We start from the raw sequence: 13,794 nt of genomic DNA, 5'->3' as shown, positions 1-13,794 counted from the left end.
AAAGAGATTAGAATTAGTTTTGCTTTGTTCTTACCGGATAAGTCACGTGCACTTTAATTTTTTGATTGTTCATTGTTACAGGTCGCTGATTAAATTTTTTTAGGCAATATTCAATGGGGAGGGTTAAAGGTCCAAAAGCCAAAAGATGGTCTAATTTGTCTAAAAATATATCTTCAGTGAATGACTGAGTTACAATTATTTGGAACTCATTAGATCATTATTTAGCCAAAATGGCATCAGGCTGGACAAGTGTAGCCTCCCTCTTAATCTTTTTTCAAGGCCAAACTCTTCTACTGCAATAATTGGTTTGAATTTAATGATTAGGATTGAAAATATCCAACGGTAGCTTATTTAAATTAACCAATAAATTTAAAGTACAAACTTTTTTTTAATACATACTATATTATCTACACAAAGGAATGGGGGAGTAGGCTAGTCAGAGTAATATGGTTCAAATACCTCTCACTTACAAGTTTAAATTAAAACTAGAGGAGGCTATATTTAGCCCTTCAGTTGGAAATTATATATGAGTATAGCCTAATACTATTAATTTAAAAATAATTTCTTACATGACTATAATTTTGAACGAAGCTATGTTTAACCCTTTTTGTTGAAAATAGCCTTATAATAACGTTTTGCTAAACCGACAGTTTAGAAATTCTCGAAATTAATATTGTAGAAAATTTCATTTTAGCCTTTAAAGAAAAAAAACAACTTTCGACTAAAATCTTGTGTAAGATTTAAAATAATTTTAGTCTCTTAACTCAACGTACATGTTGTCATACATTCAATCACCTCATATACTAATCATATTTTGATATTTTATTTCTCCTTTTCTTCCTAATTTTAATCTATTAATTATATTTAAACCTAATTTTTATTTCAATTCATAATATATTTTGTTATAGAAATTTAAATAAACTTTTTTTTTTGTATAATATATTGTGATTTTTAATAAAATGTGCTTCCATCGAAATTGCTTTTGCTAAAATGCTTAGGAACATGAGTGCTTACACAAGCATTCTCAAACGAGGATCGAGTAACACTTGCACTTGAGATTTAATTGTGAGGTTTTTCCACTTAATTTTTTTTTTTTTTTTTGAACAAATAATATTACCTACACTAAGGACATAGGAGTGGCTAAGCCTCATAATGGGCTAGCAATAATATGATTCAAATCTGTCTTTGATGAGAACCAAATCTAAAACCTCTCACTTATAAATGAAGATGAATTATTAGAGAACTTACAAGTGAAGATGAAATATTAGAGGAAAATCATTAAGCTTGAATCTTTTAACAGCAGAAGAGAAACTATTAGAGGAAAATGATTAATCTTTTTAATTACGACTTTGTGAAAATAATAAGATAAAGAGAATATTTAACCAAAAAAATCATTATAACCTATAAAGTATTTGATTCCATTTGTGGCCGACTTTAAAGGTGATTTTGTGGCGAAATTGTAGCGGGTTTATTAGCATTCTAAGGAAAAGTACAAACATGCCACTTAGCACTAAGATCTAGTAATTTAGTAGTATTTCTCTTCATTTGTAAGTGAGAAGTCTTATATTCGATTCTCACCAAAGGTGAATTTGAACCACATTATTATGGTTTGCCCAATATGAAGTTTAATCCACTCCCCCACCTCCTTAGTATAGATACTACCGTCAACTCAAAAAAAAAAGTACAAACCTCAAATAGGGCATTTTAGATTAAGTCTGAATGATCCTCAAACAAAGAGGACTCCAAAACAAAAACAAAAAAATCAAGGTCAACTTAGCCAATCTAATAGTCATTATATCGAAGGATCTTTGGGTATGACAAGCATGAGAGCACATCCAGCAGTCTAAGCTAAAAGGACTTTTGTCTCAGCAACTTCATAAGCTACCTCATGCAAGATTTTGGGCACAAAATTATCAACAAAACCGGTAATGGAACACTCTTTGCATACATACAGCGCCGACTCAAAGAGGCATTGCCAAAAAAAAAAAGCAAAGGTTACAGCTACAATAGGGACTGTGCACAAAATCACCACCGATTGCATCAAGACAAACTGCACCAACGCCACTATACGACCTGTCCCAAATTCCTGTAATTTTGTCCTCATTAATGTTAAATTTATCGAAATGCCCCTAAAAAGGTACATGCATCAGGTTAATACTATTAGAGCAACTCCAGCGTATCAAGCCCTCTAGGGCAACTTCCTATTGAATAGCCTCCAGTGAACAGTAATTGTTTTTTGCATCTTCACTCCTAAACTGAATAGTCATGGCAATGTGCAATAAAATATTAGAATTTTTTATTTTAAAAAATAATTTTATTTCAAATTTCATATATAATTTTTAATCGGTTTCGTTGTACCACGTTTCATTAAATAAGAAATTACAACCCAAAGTATTTGAGAAAATATAAAATTGTGGTGTAAGGTGGAAGATAATGATAAGATATTTATAGAAAAAAAAAATTAAATCTTTTTTTTTATTTTTAAAACTTTTTCGGATTTTTTATTAATTGTTTACATTTTTTATTTTATTTTTACTAATTTTTTACATTTTTTATTAATTTTTTATAGCTTTTTTACATTTTTTTTATTAATTTTATAATGTGGTTGACGTCGACCATGCATCATATGGCCTCAGGCTCTCGGGCCACCAATTCGAGCTGAGATTCTCACTTGGACCCCCTACCCAATCGCTCGCATGGGATGGAGAAGGTAGTTGGGGCTATTAGGTCATCAAAGTTGCCAGTCCATCGAGCTCCAGCTGCCGCTGGAGTTGCTCTTACATAGACTTAGGGCTCCGATGCTTTCCAACAGGTAGTTTCCGTTTGTTGAATCAACTACTTCAACCATTAATTTTCGGACACCTCATAGCATCTTATGAACGTTCAAGGGTAGGAAAACAATTTTAAAGTGCTGGATGCTTCAAGAAGATTTTTAATGAAATGTGGTTATATCGAAAGTGCTTAGGAACACCGGTGCTTTTTTTCTTTTTTTCTTTTTTTTTTTTAGGAAAACAGGAACACAGGTGTTTACACAAGCAACTTCGAATAGGGTTTGAGTGAACACATGGGCTTGAAATTTGGTTGTGGGGCATTTGAGCTAACTACTTTTTTTAATGTTAATTGCATAGAGGGTTACAAAATAACTAATTTTTTCTTAGAGACACACACCAAAAAGCTTGTATAATAGAGGGCAAGTCCGGCCCTGAGGATAGCTGAATAGGCGCCCGCCTAGAGCTCTTAATTTTTTTTTTTATGTCTATATATGTGTGTGTGTGTGTGTGTGTGTGTTTACATATATAATTTCACAATTAATAAAATATCAAAAATAAAATTTTAGGCAATAATATAATTTTCTAATTATTTTTTTTTCACATTTTCTTCTTTTTTGTCACCCATATGTAACTCTAGTATTTCTTTACCTATCAGATGCAGTCCTTATAATCCAACCATTCATTCATTTACTAAATGTAATAAGTAACTTTGTAACAATAAAAAGATATTGGAATTTGGTGTACTGTGACACACCCCAATCCGGATTTTAGTAGGCACCGAAATTGAAGCATGTTGACCATCACCCAGATGGATGACGAAGGCATGATTGGAGCATTCTCATCATTTGATCCATGCTCTCTCCTCATTTTATCTCTCATCCCCTAGTTACTTTGAGCTGAGCTCACCACCCTAATTTCTTAATTTCCTTATTTTTTTCTTCTTCTTCTTCTTCTTCTCACTCTGATACCATGAAGAAAGTTGTCTTCTTCTTCTTCTTCTTCTTCTTCTTCTTCTTCTTCTTCTTCTTCTTCTTCTTCATCTCACTTTGATACCATGAAGAAAGTTGGAATCATATCATGAAGAAAGTTGTCTTCTTCTTCTTCTTCTTCTTCTTTTTCTTCTTTTCTTCATCTCGCTTTGATACCATGAAGAAAGTTGAGATTCCACATAAAACCAATTGTTAATATGGGAAGTAGCTCAACTTATTTATAAACCCTTGCAAGGTTTCTCCATTCACCAATGTGTGACTCTTTTACCTTCACATTCTCACATGCCCCCTCACGTGTGGCGAGTTTTCAAGCAAAACACATGGACGACACGAATTGGGTGACATGGAGCACGTGAGGACTACACGAACTCTCTCTGATAAACCAGCTCCGCCACTCGCCAATCACGTATGTAAGCCTCTCTCTCTCCTCTCCAAATTCTTAGTTACAATTTCCTAAATTTTTCGAGAAACCAAGCGGAGAATTAGGGTTTATAGTGAGAATGCATGACATACATTTTGCCAACAACTCGCGACGCTTGTCATGTCGTGGCCATGACATGTCATCACATGCGAACAATGATGTTTGGCGTGTCACGATGCAAGGTTAGGGTATCAAGACAAGTAACCAATAAGAACATGCTCAATATCCAAGCTGAATATTTGCATAGCTTCTTACTGGTAAGAACACGTGCATATTCTGAGCTAAATATTTACGAAGGTTATTACCAATAAGAACGCTTCATATATTTCCTAGATCTTTTTTTTTTCAAATTATTCCGAACGGTTTCAAATAATGAAGTCATAATTGTGAAAAAAAAAAAAAAAACCTTCATTAGACAATTTTGTCGAGCACCTGGTGGGCACTTGCCGATTCGTGCCGACATTTGCCAAAAGCTTACGTTAACGTATGTTGACAATTACCATGATCCATAAAGGCTTGCATTAGTGCAAAATTGGCAACTTCTCATAAAAACAACTAAGTCTGTAATATCTTAGACTATGCATGTTTCGATTATAATTATTTTAGTATGATACAAACATCACCCTTTATATCAGACTATCAAGTCGTCGTACGAAAGAACCGACTGCTATACCTCTCAAGACGAACAAAAGGGTCGCTAAATTTCGTAACAGTAACATGAAAACCAAAACAAAACAGTTGGAAATCGAAGAAAGCAAGACGTAATACAGGTACAAAACCTGTAAAAACTTGCTTGGAACTGCATTGACAGACTCAAGTATGGCTTGGGTGTTATCTTTGCCAAATAATTTGATTCTGCCATCCCTGTAAGTGTGAAGAAATGATCATATATGTTCAAGTGAACGAACATGAAGACAAAAGAATGAACGTCATACACAGACAATTTCTGAAAAAGCAATAATAAGGCTAACTTTGGTAGAAGAAATGGACTCACTTGGTTGAAAATTAATTGCAAGTAATTTTTGGATGGATTTTTTGTTTTTTTTTAATTTTGAAATCCTAACGGAGAAAGGTAATGTGGGTATTTAGAGAGTTTCACCCTTTCTTATATATATAAGAAAGAAACTTGGGCAGGCCGGGTTTTGGTTGCTCTTAAGCAGAAAATAAAGCTTCGAATGTGCAATTAAAAGTTCAAGAGTCATAGAAGCTGATGTATATTCCGTAGACTAGACACATACATACTAGAAAATCTCTTCTTTTACTTTACGAAAGTACAATTCTCAATGTACACAATAAGACCAATTAGATGATCAAGCACCACTCCAAATTTTTTTTCTTATATTGGATAATAAAACCAAGAGCCAAACTGGTTCAATTTTGTTTTGAACCGGTGACCTTTGTCTCGGGTCAAATTTGAACCAAACCGGCCAGTTTATTTTCAGTGGGACTTTTATTTAGCCCACCCATGCCTGTTGGATATTCAGAAACAAGATAAAAACAACAAAAAAATATGGAAAATACCTTTCTGTATTGAAATCGAAGTCTACAATTTCAAAGGCCAAGTAAAGAGCCAAAGCACATATAAAGATGAAAGACAACATCAAACTGGATTTTTGGCAACGAAACGGATAAACATATTACTACAACTTAGAAAACCAAGACCACAAACTACTCCTGTTCCTTGTTCTTGCTGTCCACTGCTTCCTTGAGTTTTCGTCCCAACGCATAGGCCAAAGTAGGAGGAACTGCATTTCCAATCTGCCTGTGCTTGTGAAGAATGTTGCCCGAAAACTGGTAGCTATCCCTGAATCCTTGAGACCGAGCGCATTCCCGAACTGTCAGAATCCTGTCCTGGTCAGGGTGGAAGCACATTCCCACCTTCCCCATTGGCTGAGGATCTGTGATGGAGGTTGGGAAGTTGCCTTCCCAGTCAAGCCTTCCGAACAGGCCCTTCCACTGATTGTGGCGCTTGGCCGTGTTGGGAAGGCACCATGGGATCAAGTCAACTATCTGTCCAGTGGAGAGCTTCACCTTTTCGTCTGGAAGACATTGCCAATCAGCGCCTGGCCGCTTTGGAATCCTCTGGCATCGAATGAGATTCAGCTCGTTCATTTCTTTCGAAATGTGCTCAGTCAGAACAGCCATCTCCCCTCGGATTTTCTTCTGGAACCATGATATGGGGTCACTTTCGTACTCCAGATTGACCTTGGATGCTCCATTCCCTACAGCTGGGAGATCTCCAATTGTGTCTCTGACAGTTATGGAACGGAAAGGAGCTCCACCTGCAGTACTTCTAACAGCAGAATAATATGAGTTCCCAGACAATGAGATCTTCAACTCTGGTACACCAAAGACATGCATTGGCTCTGGCCACTCTGGGAGAATCTCATCTGGCGCAGCTGCCCATATGAATGCTCGCTTTCGTGACTGAGAAACTCCATAAGCTCCAGCTTCTAGAATACCGAACCTCACCTGGTAACCCATCTCAAGAAGTGAAGCCACAGTCAGACGGAATGTCTGTCCCTTGTTGAAAGACACAAAGTTCCTCACATTCTCCAAGAGGAAATACTTTGGCCGGAAGTAGTCAGCAAAGGATAAAAATGCCAAAATCATTTCACACTGAACTTTACTCCAAGTGCTTTGGTTGAACCTATTCATTCCAGAGAAACCCTGACACGGAGGTCCTCCATTGATGAAATCCACTTGCCCCGGCAGTGGCAGATCATTCTTAACTTTCTCGTCAAGTGATTTAGCGAAATCAGCAGCTTCGGAAGTCGAGATGCAATCATCTGTATCCCCGCATTTCTCCATTACAGCCCTTAAGATCACATTGCAGTTATTGATAAACACCAGTGACTCAGGATGGTTCAGTTTGAAAGCATCACCAGCAGGCTCTTCGTACTCAATTGCCCACTTGGTTAATGAAACGCCAGCCTGACGCAACCCTTCAGACAAGCCACCACACCCGGCAAATATATCTAATGTGGCTAGACGTTTCTGCTCAGAATCAGCTCTCTGTTTCTCAACTTCAGAAACATCTCCTTCTTTGCCTTTCCCCTTCCTCTTCCTAGATTCCACATCACCACCTACTGTTGAGTACCTCAGTTTGATGGTTGCTGGCAACTGCTTGATAGACCCATTAGAAGGATCATACAGATACTCACAGAAGAAGGTATGCTCGAAAGTGACAGGAGCATTGCATACCGGAAGATCACTCTTCTTTCTGACTTCACATTTTCCTTCTATATCATCAACCGTCACAATGTGTGTTTCTTCACTGTAGTAGACCTCTCTAATATCACAACCGTATGCCTTCTCAACCGAAATGTCCTCTGGTCTGAAAAACCTTCTAACTTTAACCAGGGTAGATTCTGGTCCAGGTCGTTTAGATTCCTTCGTACCAATTATCTCCAGCACTTGGCACACAACATAAGCTCTCAGTCCCAAATTCCTACTAGCCTTGAAAGTTTCAGTTTCCATCCTTTCCGTAGAAAAAAAATGGGGACTTACATAGACATAATCATGAACTGAGTACTCAGCTCCCCTGTATACAAAACCAGTCTTTGATGAATTCACTTTAAAAACCTCCTTGGCCTCCTCAGCTTCGTTCACTTTGCAAGAGTGGCAGGCACCAGAACCCAGACCCATGGTATCACGGGAAAGGTTAAAGAAAGCACCTTCCTCTGGGCAATACAAGCTTTTACAGTAATATTCAGTTGGCAATCCATTCTTCTTCCTGTCTTCTGCCCTTTCTCTATCTCTTCGGCTAGCTTCTGCATTCTCCTTCCTATATTGATGCCCCCACGGCATTAATTTGATATCCACAACTGCTGTCTCTTTAACATCTTTTAATGCCAAGTTTGTGCACTCATTTGTCAAAAATACCTCCCTCTCATTGGCAGTGTTGCCAAGAACAGTCTGAGATCCTCGCTCCATCAATCTCCCATGAAACATTTTGCTTCCATTTCTTGTTTCATACATATACTCAACAAAATAAATGGCAGGAAGTTCATCTGATCCATCAAGTTCTACCAAGACTGCACCACCAACAGAAATTTCATCTCCATGAAGACTGGCACACTTATAAAGAGCTTCACCAGAACACGTTGTTCCCACAGGCTCCCCATCCCACAGAACCTCCTTGTTGTTGGAGCATGATTTAGTTTGTCTTGAAATTGAACTACGCTTCTGGGCTTGTTCCGTTGGATTATCTTTCTCATCATCTTCATCCTCTTCTACATCCTCTTTTCCCTCCTCTTCTTCAACTTCCTCCTCCTCTTTCTTTCCACCATTAGCTTCCTCCTCATTCGAATCTTCTGGAGAGTAATTTAAATAGTACTCCCCCCAGATTCTGTTGATCAGCCTTGTTGTTGTAGCCCGCATTGCCTTCTTCTTGGAAACCACAGGTCCCATGGATGCCCTTGGGTTCAAGTTTGATCCACTCTTCTCCACAACCTTCTTCTTTACCAACCATTTAGTATGGTGCCTCTCCTCCATTTTGTTTGAAAGACCAACCACAAATGGACACTTTTTAATCTGCACATCAGGAAATTCTGAAAACAGTTGCAGTATTATCTGTCCATGGACAACCACATATCTCTCAACAAATGCTGGATCAGAAGAAATGTAGGCACAGTGGTCCTTTGGAAACCCTGACAATCTCTTAATAACATCTGCAAAAGAAAGTCGTGCTACTCGACTTTGCTCTTTCAGCAAAGTGATTATGCTTCTACCAACCTTTGCTGTTTTCAGAATTGGTTCATACCACAAAGCATACTGCTTAGATGGCTGTCCAAGTCTGTACCACGCCAAATCTGTTCGGATTGATATTGAGACCATTGATGCTCCCAATTCAATCATCCACTCCTTTATTGCACTCAAGTAAATCGGCATTCCATCAGCATCCTGTGCTCCTGGACCACTTGAAGAACCATCAGAATCAAGAGAAAAGCCGCTTCCATCATCTGCAGTCATAACCCCAGACCCGAAAATCGTAACATCAATTTCTGTGCAAGGTTTCATCGGAAGAAGTTCCAACGAAATCAATCTTGAGTCTGAATTGTACAGACTCCAATTATGAAGCATGCTTCGAGGAAGGTCATCAGCATTTAAGATATCATAGTCATTGTCAAAAACTATGAACTCGTCAGTTTCTTCAATGGAAGTCTTGTAATAAGCAGGTAGAGGATAATCATTGGCAAGTTCATCTTCATTGATTTTGATATAGTATTTGCTCGACAAAGAGGCGGAACCCTGACGTTTTTTCTGTTTCATTGACTTCCAGTACTCCTCTTCTTGCAAAAGTCTTGCCAATTTTACATCATCGTTTTCCTCCGCTTCAACTATGGATGAACCAGATGTATTCAGTCCAGTCTCTCCGTCTCTATCTTCTGAACCAATCTTTAGGGTACCACTTGAACTTGCTGGTTTTGATTGGACAAAACCTCCACAGTTTCTGCTCTCATCTCTAAGGGCAACAAGAACAGGAAGCTCTGCAAATGGCTGATCATTCTTCTTTGATGCTTCCTCCAAACCTATCAGTTGATCATAGATAAACTCGCCTTGAGATATAACAAATTCTTTGATAGCTGCAGTACCAGAAAAGAATTTGCTTCCACTCATTGATCGAGCAATGCCAGCAAGTAATTCATCAAGAGTGGTGTCAGATTTGGATTTTGACAGCTTTTTGTAAACCTCTATGCAAGCACGCGCTTTCTCAAAGAATTGATCATGGTACTTCCTATAGGTGCTGGCAGGTTTACGACAATCATAATCAGCAACATCAGTTGAGAGCCATATCACAGGAGAGCCCTCTTCATAACCAGAGATGTCCCAAGATTCTATTCGCCCAAAACCTTCACATCTAACACCTCTTTGCTTGTCCTTGTCAGAACTTTCATTCAGAGGCAATATAGTACCAGATATAAACATGTCAGCAACTTCCAACATCTCAACGGGCTGGGGTGACCCACTTTCATCATGCACAATAAAATCAGTCAGCCTTCTGTTTGGGCGCGCCGCATCTTGGTCCTCGCCACAAGTCAGGAGTATAGCATCAGTCTCTTGATCCACTACTCGATCCTTCTTGGTTTCAATAAGATTAGACTTTTCAGAAATATGAACAGGCTTCTCCTTAAAGTTTGCACATGCAGCAGCCCGCTTGGGCATTTTCCGAGACCTGGAAGGCTCTTCAGTGCTCTGAGGCAAATCTCGCTTCTTAGTTTTAGAGCCGGCAGGTGCGGCCTTTTGGGAAGCTGGTTTGCCCTTCTTCTTCGTCATTCCTATTGCAAAAATAAATTTTGAGAAATTACACAACAGAATTACAAACTGAAAAGTGAAAGCAGCACCCAGGCCAAGATTTGCCTCAACCTAGACATATACATGTGCAAGACAATGGAGGAGGAGGATCCAGGTACTAATCCTCTAAATTGATTTGGAAACTGGATCAAATCCCAAGAAGAATAAGACATTTAAGCAAACATAATCATGAGAAAGCTAGTTAACCGGCATTTTACGGGTCCTAACAAAGAAAATGAAATGTCTGCCTTTGGCTTTGGCTAAACTCATCATAATGAACTCATACTACCATAAAAAGGGCGTTGAAAACTTGAAATTCATAGTCATATATATCCATAATTACAAATACATGATACAATATAATGCCGTAGTATGTAAACCTAAGGTCTCGAGTCCGATTTCCCCTTCCTCAATATCGCTTGTAAAAGATTAAAAAAATCAACATCGGCTTTTGGTTGGACCAAAAATTCATATTTAACAACAGAGCAGTACAAATCTAAAAACCCCAAATTCATAAATTCGCAACACAAATGCACAATTTAAAAGGGGCAGTCTAAATCTAAAACCCCCATATTACAACCCAGAATCATGAATTCACAACACAACAGAACTGCAGTCAAAATTTTAACACCAAATCAAGAAACCATTTAACTCTGATAATGTAAAGCATCGAAAGAACAAGAATCGCAGGGGCAAATTAGGGATTCAAGTACCTGAGGAAGCCGAAGACGGTGGCTTAACCCCATTGGCACCTTTGGTCTCCAAGACCGCCGCTGCTTCCGCTGCCTCAGCTGCCGCGGCAGAACCCATTTCTCCCCTAATCGCCAGCGAAACCCTAGAATTCAGAGAATGGGGACAGGACAGGAGAGAGAGAACTCTCTCTATCTGGGTGTATTTATTGCCGTTTTGAAACGAGTACGGATGAACTCGTATAGGCGGGAAGATGCGGAAGATGCAAATTTTCGCGCGCGCTTTTATGGAAAACAAGGTGGGAAAAATCCCTACATTTTCACTTCCTTTTTCATTGTGCTTAGGTGCATGATTTTTAGTAACATATTGAATTTTATTTTATTTTTTTTGTAAAACGTTAATATCAACTTATCAAGGATATGGATGATGATACGGTTGATCCAATAGCGGACCGAACCGAACTTTAATTTGATCGTTGTATAAATTTAAAGGATACTGTAAAGTTAAACTTCTACAACTGATTTGGAGAAAATGAAATCCAACATATACGGAAAGTGGGGAAAATGAGTTTTAGAAGGTTGGTGGTTAGTTGGCTGGTTAGTGAGTTGAATCCATGCATAAACTTTGAATGTTTAGAGTTGATATCCAATTTTCGGACGATTTTTAGTGGATGTGAGAAGTGGAAAAATTAGTTTCAACTAATCGTCAATGCACAGAAAGGCCATGCAGAAAACATTGGAGAGTCCATTTTGTGATTTTAAATTATGAGATACTATATTTTATGAAATTCCAGCATTAACCTCTTTTAATGCAGATTACTTATCTAGGTATTGCGGTAGGTACGGAGTGATGCAAAAAATGATGAATCTCGAGTTCTGAGATAAAAAAAAAAGAACGCCAACTAGTAAGAACTTGGCCGGCTAAAAAAAAATTACAATTTTTCTTATTAAGTCAAACTCGAGATTCGTAGCGGTCACACAAATACCTAACAACTAATTAGTTATTATTACTCTGATGAGATTGTCACAACTGTCAATAAGTAAATTCGCGTGTTAATAGAGTGGTTTAAAATGATAAATTTTCCAATTTTACTAGCCACCCAGATTTTTCATTGACAACTAAAAGACATTGAACCTAATAACTTATCGAGCATATCCAGACATTTTGCTCAGGGCCATAAGCCGGACACCAATTCGGCCCATGTCTGCATATACTTGAGATAGTTTGCGGTCTTGTGCCAATGTAAAGCCTAAAATATGATATGGGCTAACTAGAAGCCCAATTGACATCATAATCTCACACCAAATCTAAGCTCTAGGTACGGTCATATGGTAACTTAAAAGTAGCCATGTGTCCATAAATGAGAAAATATATAGGAGGAGAAACTGTTCGATGCACCTAAAACATGTATGAATCGGGTGATGTTGAAAAATAATCTTAAAGTGGGACATGTTTACTATGTCGTTTACTTGTATTATAACACATGTAATGTACTGTTACAGGAACACATAAAAATTTCTAATTTGGCAGATAATTTCGGTGTCAAATCCCCCATCTAGTCAAGAACACACAATGAGCACATCCTTGCATTTGTGTTATCAAAATAGACTCGGGTATAATTTGAATGCATGAAGTCTCTTGTGTGTCTCTTGAGCAGACATGTAACGTGACATCGAAGCCCCTACCCCTTAATCTCTATATCATGTTGGAGAGCCGCCCCAAATAGTGGGGTGTGTTGAAAAGTTGCCAAAACGTTTGGTTCCCGAATTTGGTAATTTGGGTGACCCATTTAGCAGTCAAAAAGCTTTATAATTGAGTCACGCTTTCATCTCATGTTTTTCATGTGGAGACTTAGGCTTTGAGGCACATGACTGTGCGCTCTTAGCATCATTGCATGGAGTGGAAGGGGGTGGCTTAGGCTTTGTAGCTCAAAATATGTACCCCACTTGAACGGCTAAACCAATCATCTCATCAGTTGGAACTTGTAACATGTTAGCTTAGCTTTCCTATTACTTTTTGCCTTTTTTTTATTTCTTTTTTAATGGAAAGAGTTAAGAGAATGAAAGGGCCTCATAACGCCTTTCTATGGGTGATTCAAGGAATTTTTCATTATTTTTTATCAAAATCTGACTAAGAAATAAGGTCGCAGCTCTAATAGGCTACACATTCATCCAATAAATAACTGAAGGTCATAAACGATACAAAATGGCCCTGCGCTTGTTACAAGCTTAAAGAAAGGCATTTCATAGATTAGCAGAGGAAACATTGCACATTGAAGGTTTCTTTGGGTCATATAGAGTACATACATATAGGACATAGAATAGAATAGTCAAGATCAACTCTTTATACATTCCCATATGCTTCTCTTTGACTTAAGGGCTTTATCGGAATGAATATTTTGCCATGCGAACATGTATGACATACAAAAACTTTTAAAATCGCAAATGGTTAGATCAAAAATCTTTATTCAATATCATGTATGAATCATCAATTATTTATGTTTATCATATTACGAAATGCATAAACAGTTCATCTTGAGAGAACTGTCAATTTATTCAATGTGAATAGATTACTAAACTATCTATCCTTTGATTGATTATATCCTAAACTCTATTCAAGCCAATCT

At 37.8% G+C, this 13,794-nt stretch overlaps 1 protein-coding gene across 1 annotated transcript; it reads right to left on the bottom strand.

Moving 5' to 3' along the window:
* Positions 1-5,690: 5,690 nt before the first annotated feature.
* Positions 5,691-11,485, bottom strand: LOC137747507 (DNA (cytosine-5)-methyltransferase 1-like). Its single transcript, XM_068487631.1, has 2 exons — positions 11,192-11,485; positions 5,691-10,462 (listed from the first exon to the last, which is right to left on the bottom strand). The coding sequence occupies exons 1-2, from the start codon at positions 11,286-11,288 to the stop codon at positions 5,850-5,852; spliced, it is 4,710 nt and encodes a 1,569-aa protein (XP_068343732.1). The 5' UTR covers positions 11,289-11,485; the 3' UTR covers positions 5,691-5,849.
* Positions 11,486-13,794: the final 2,309 nt, after the last annotated feature.

The sequence above is a fragment of the Pyrus communis genome, chromosome 10 (assembly GCF_963583255.1).
Source record: "Pyrus communis chromosome 10, drPyrComm1.1, whole genome shotgun sequence".
Lineage (NCBI taxonomy): Eukaryota > Viridiplantae > Streptophyta > Magnoliopsida > Rosales > Rosaceae > Pyrus > Pyrus communis.
The sequence above is the reverse complement of the archived record's forward strand: the minus strand, read 5'-3'. Positions and strand labels throughout refer to the sequence as shown.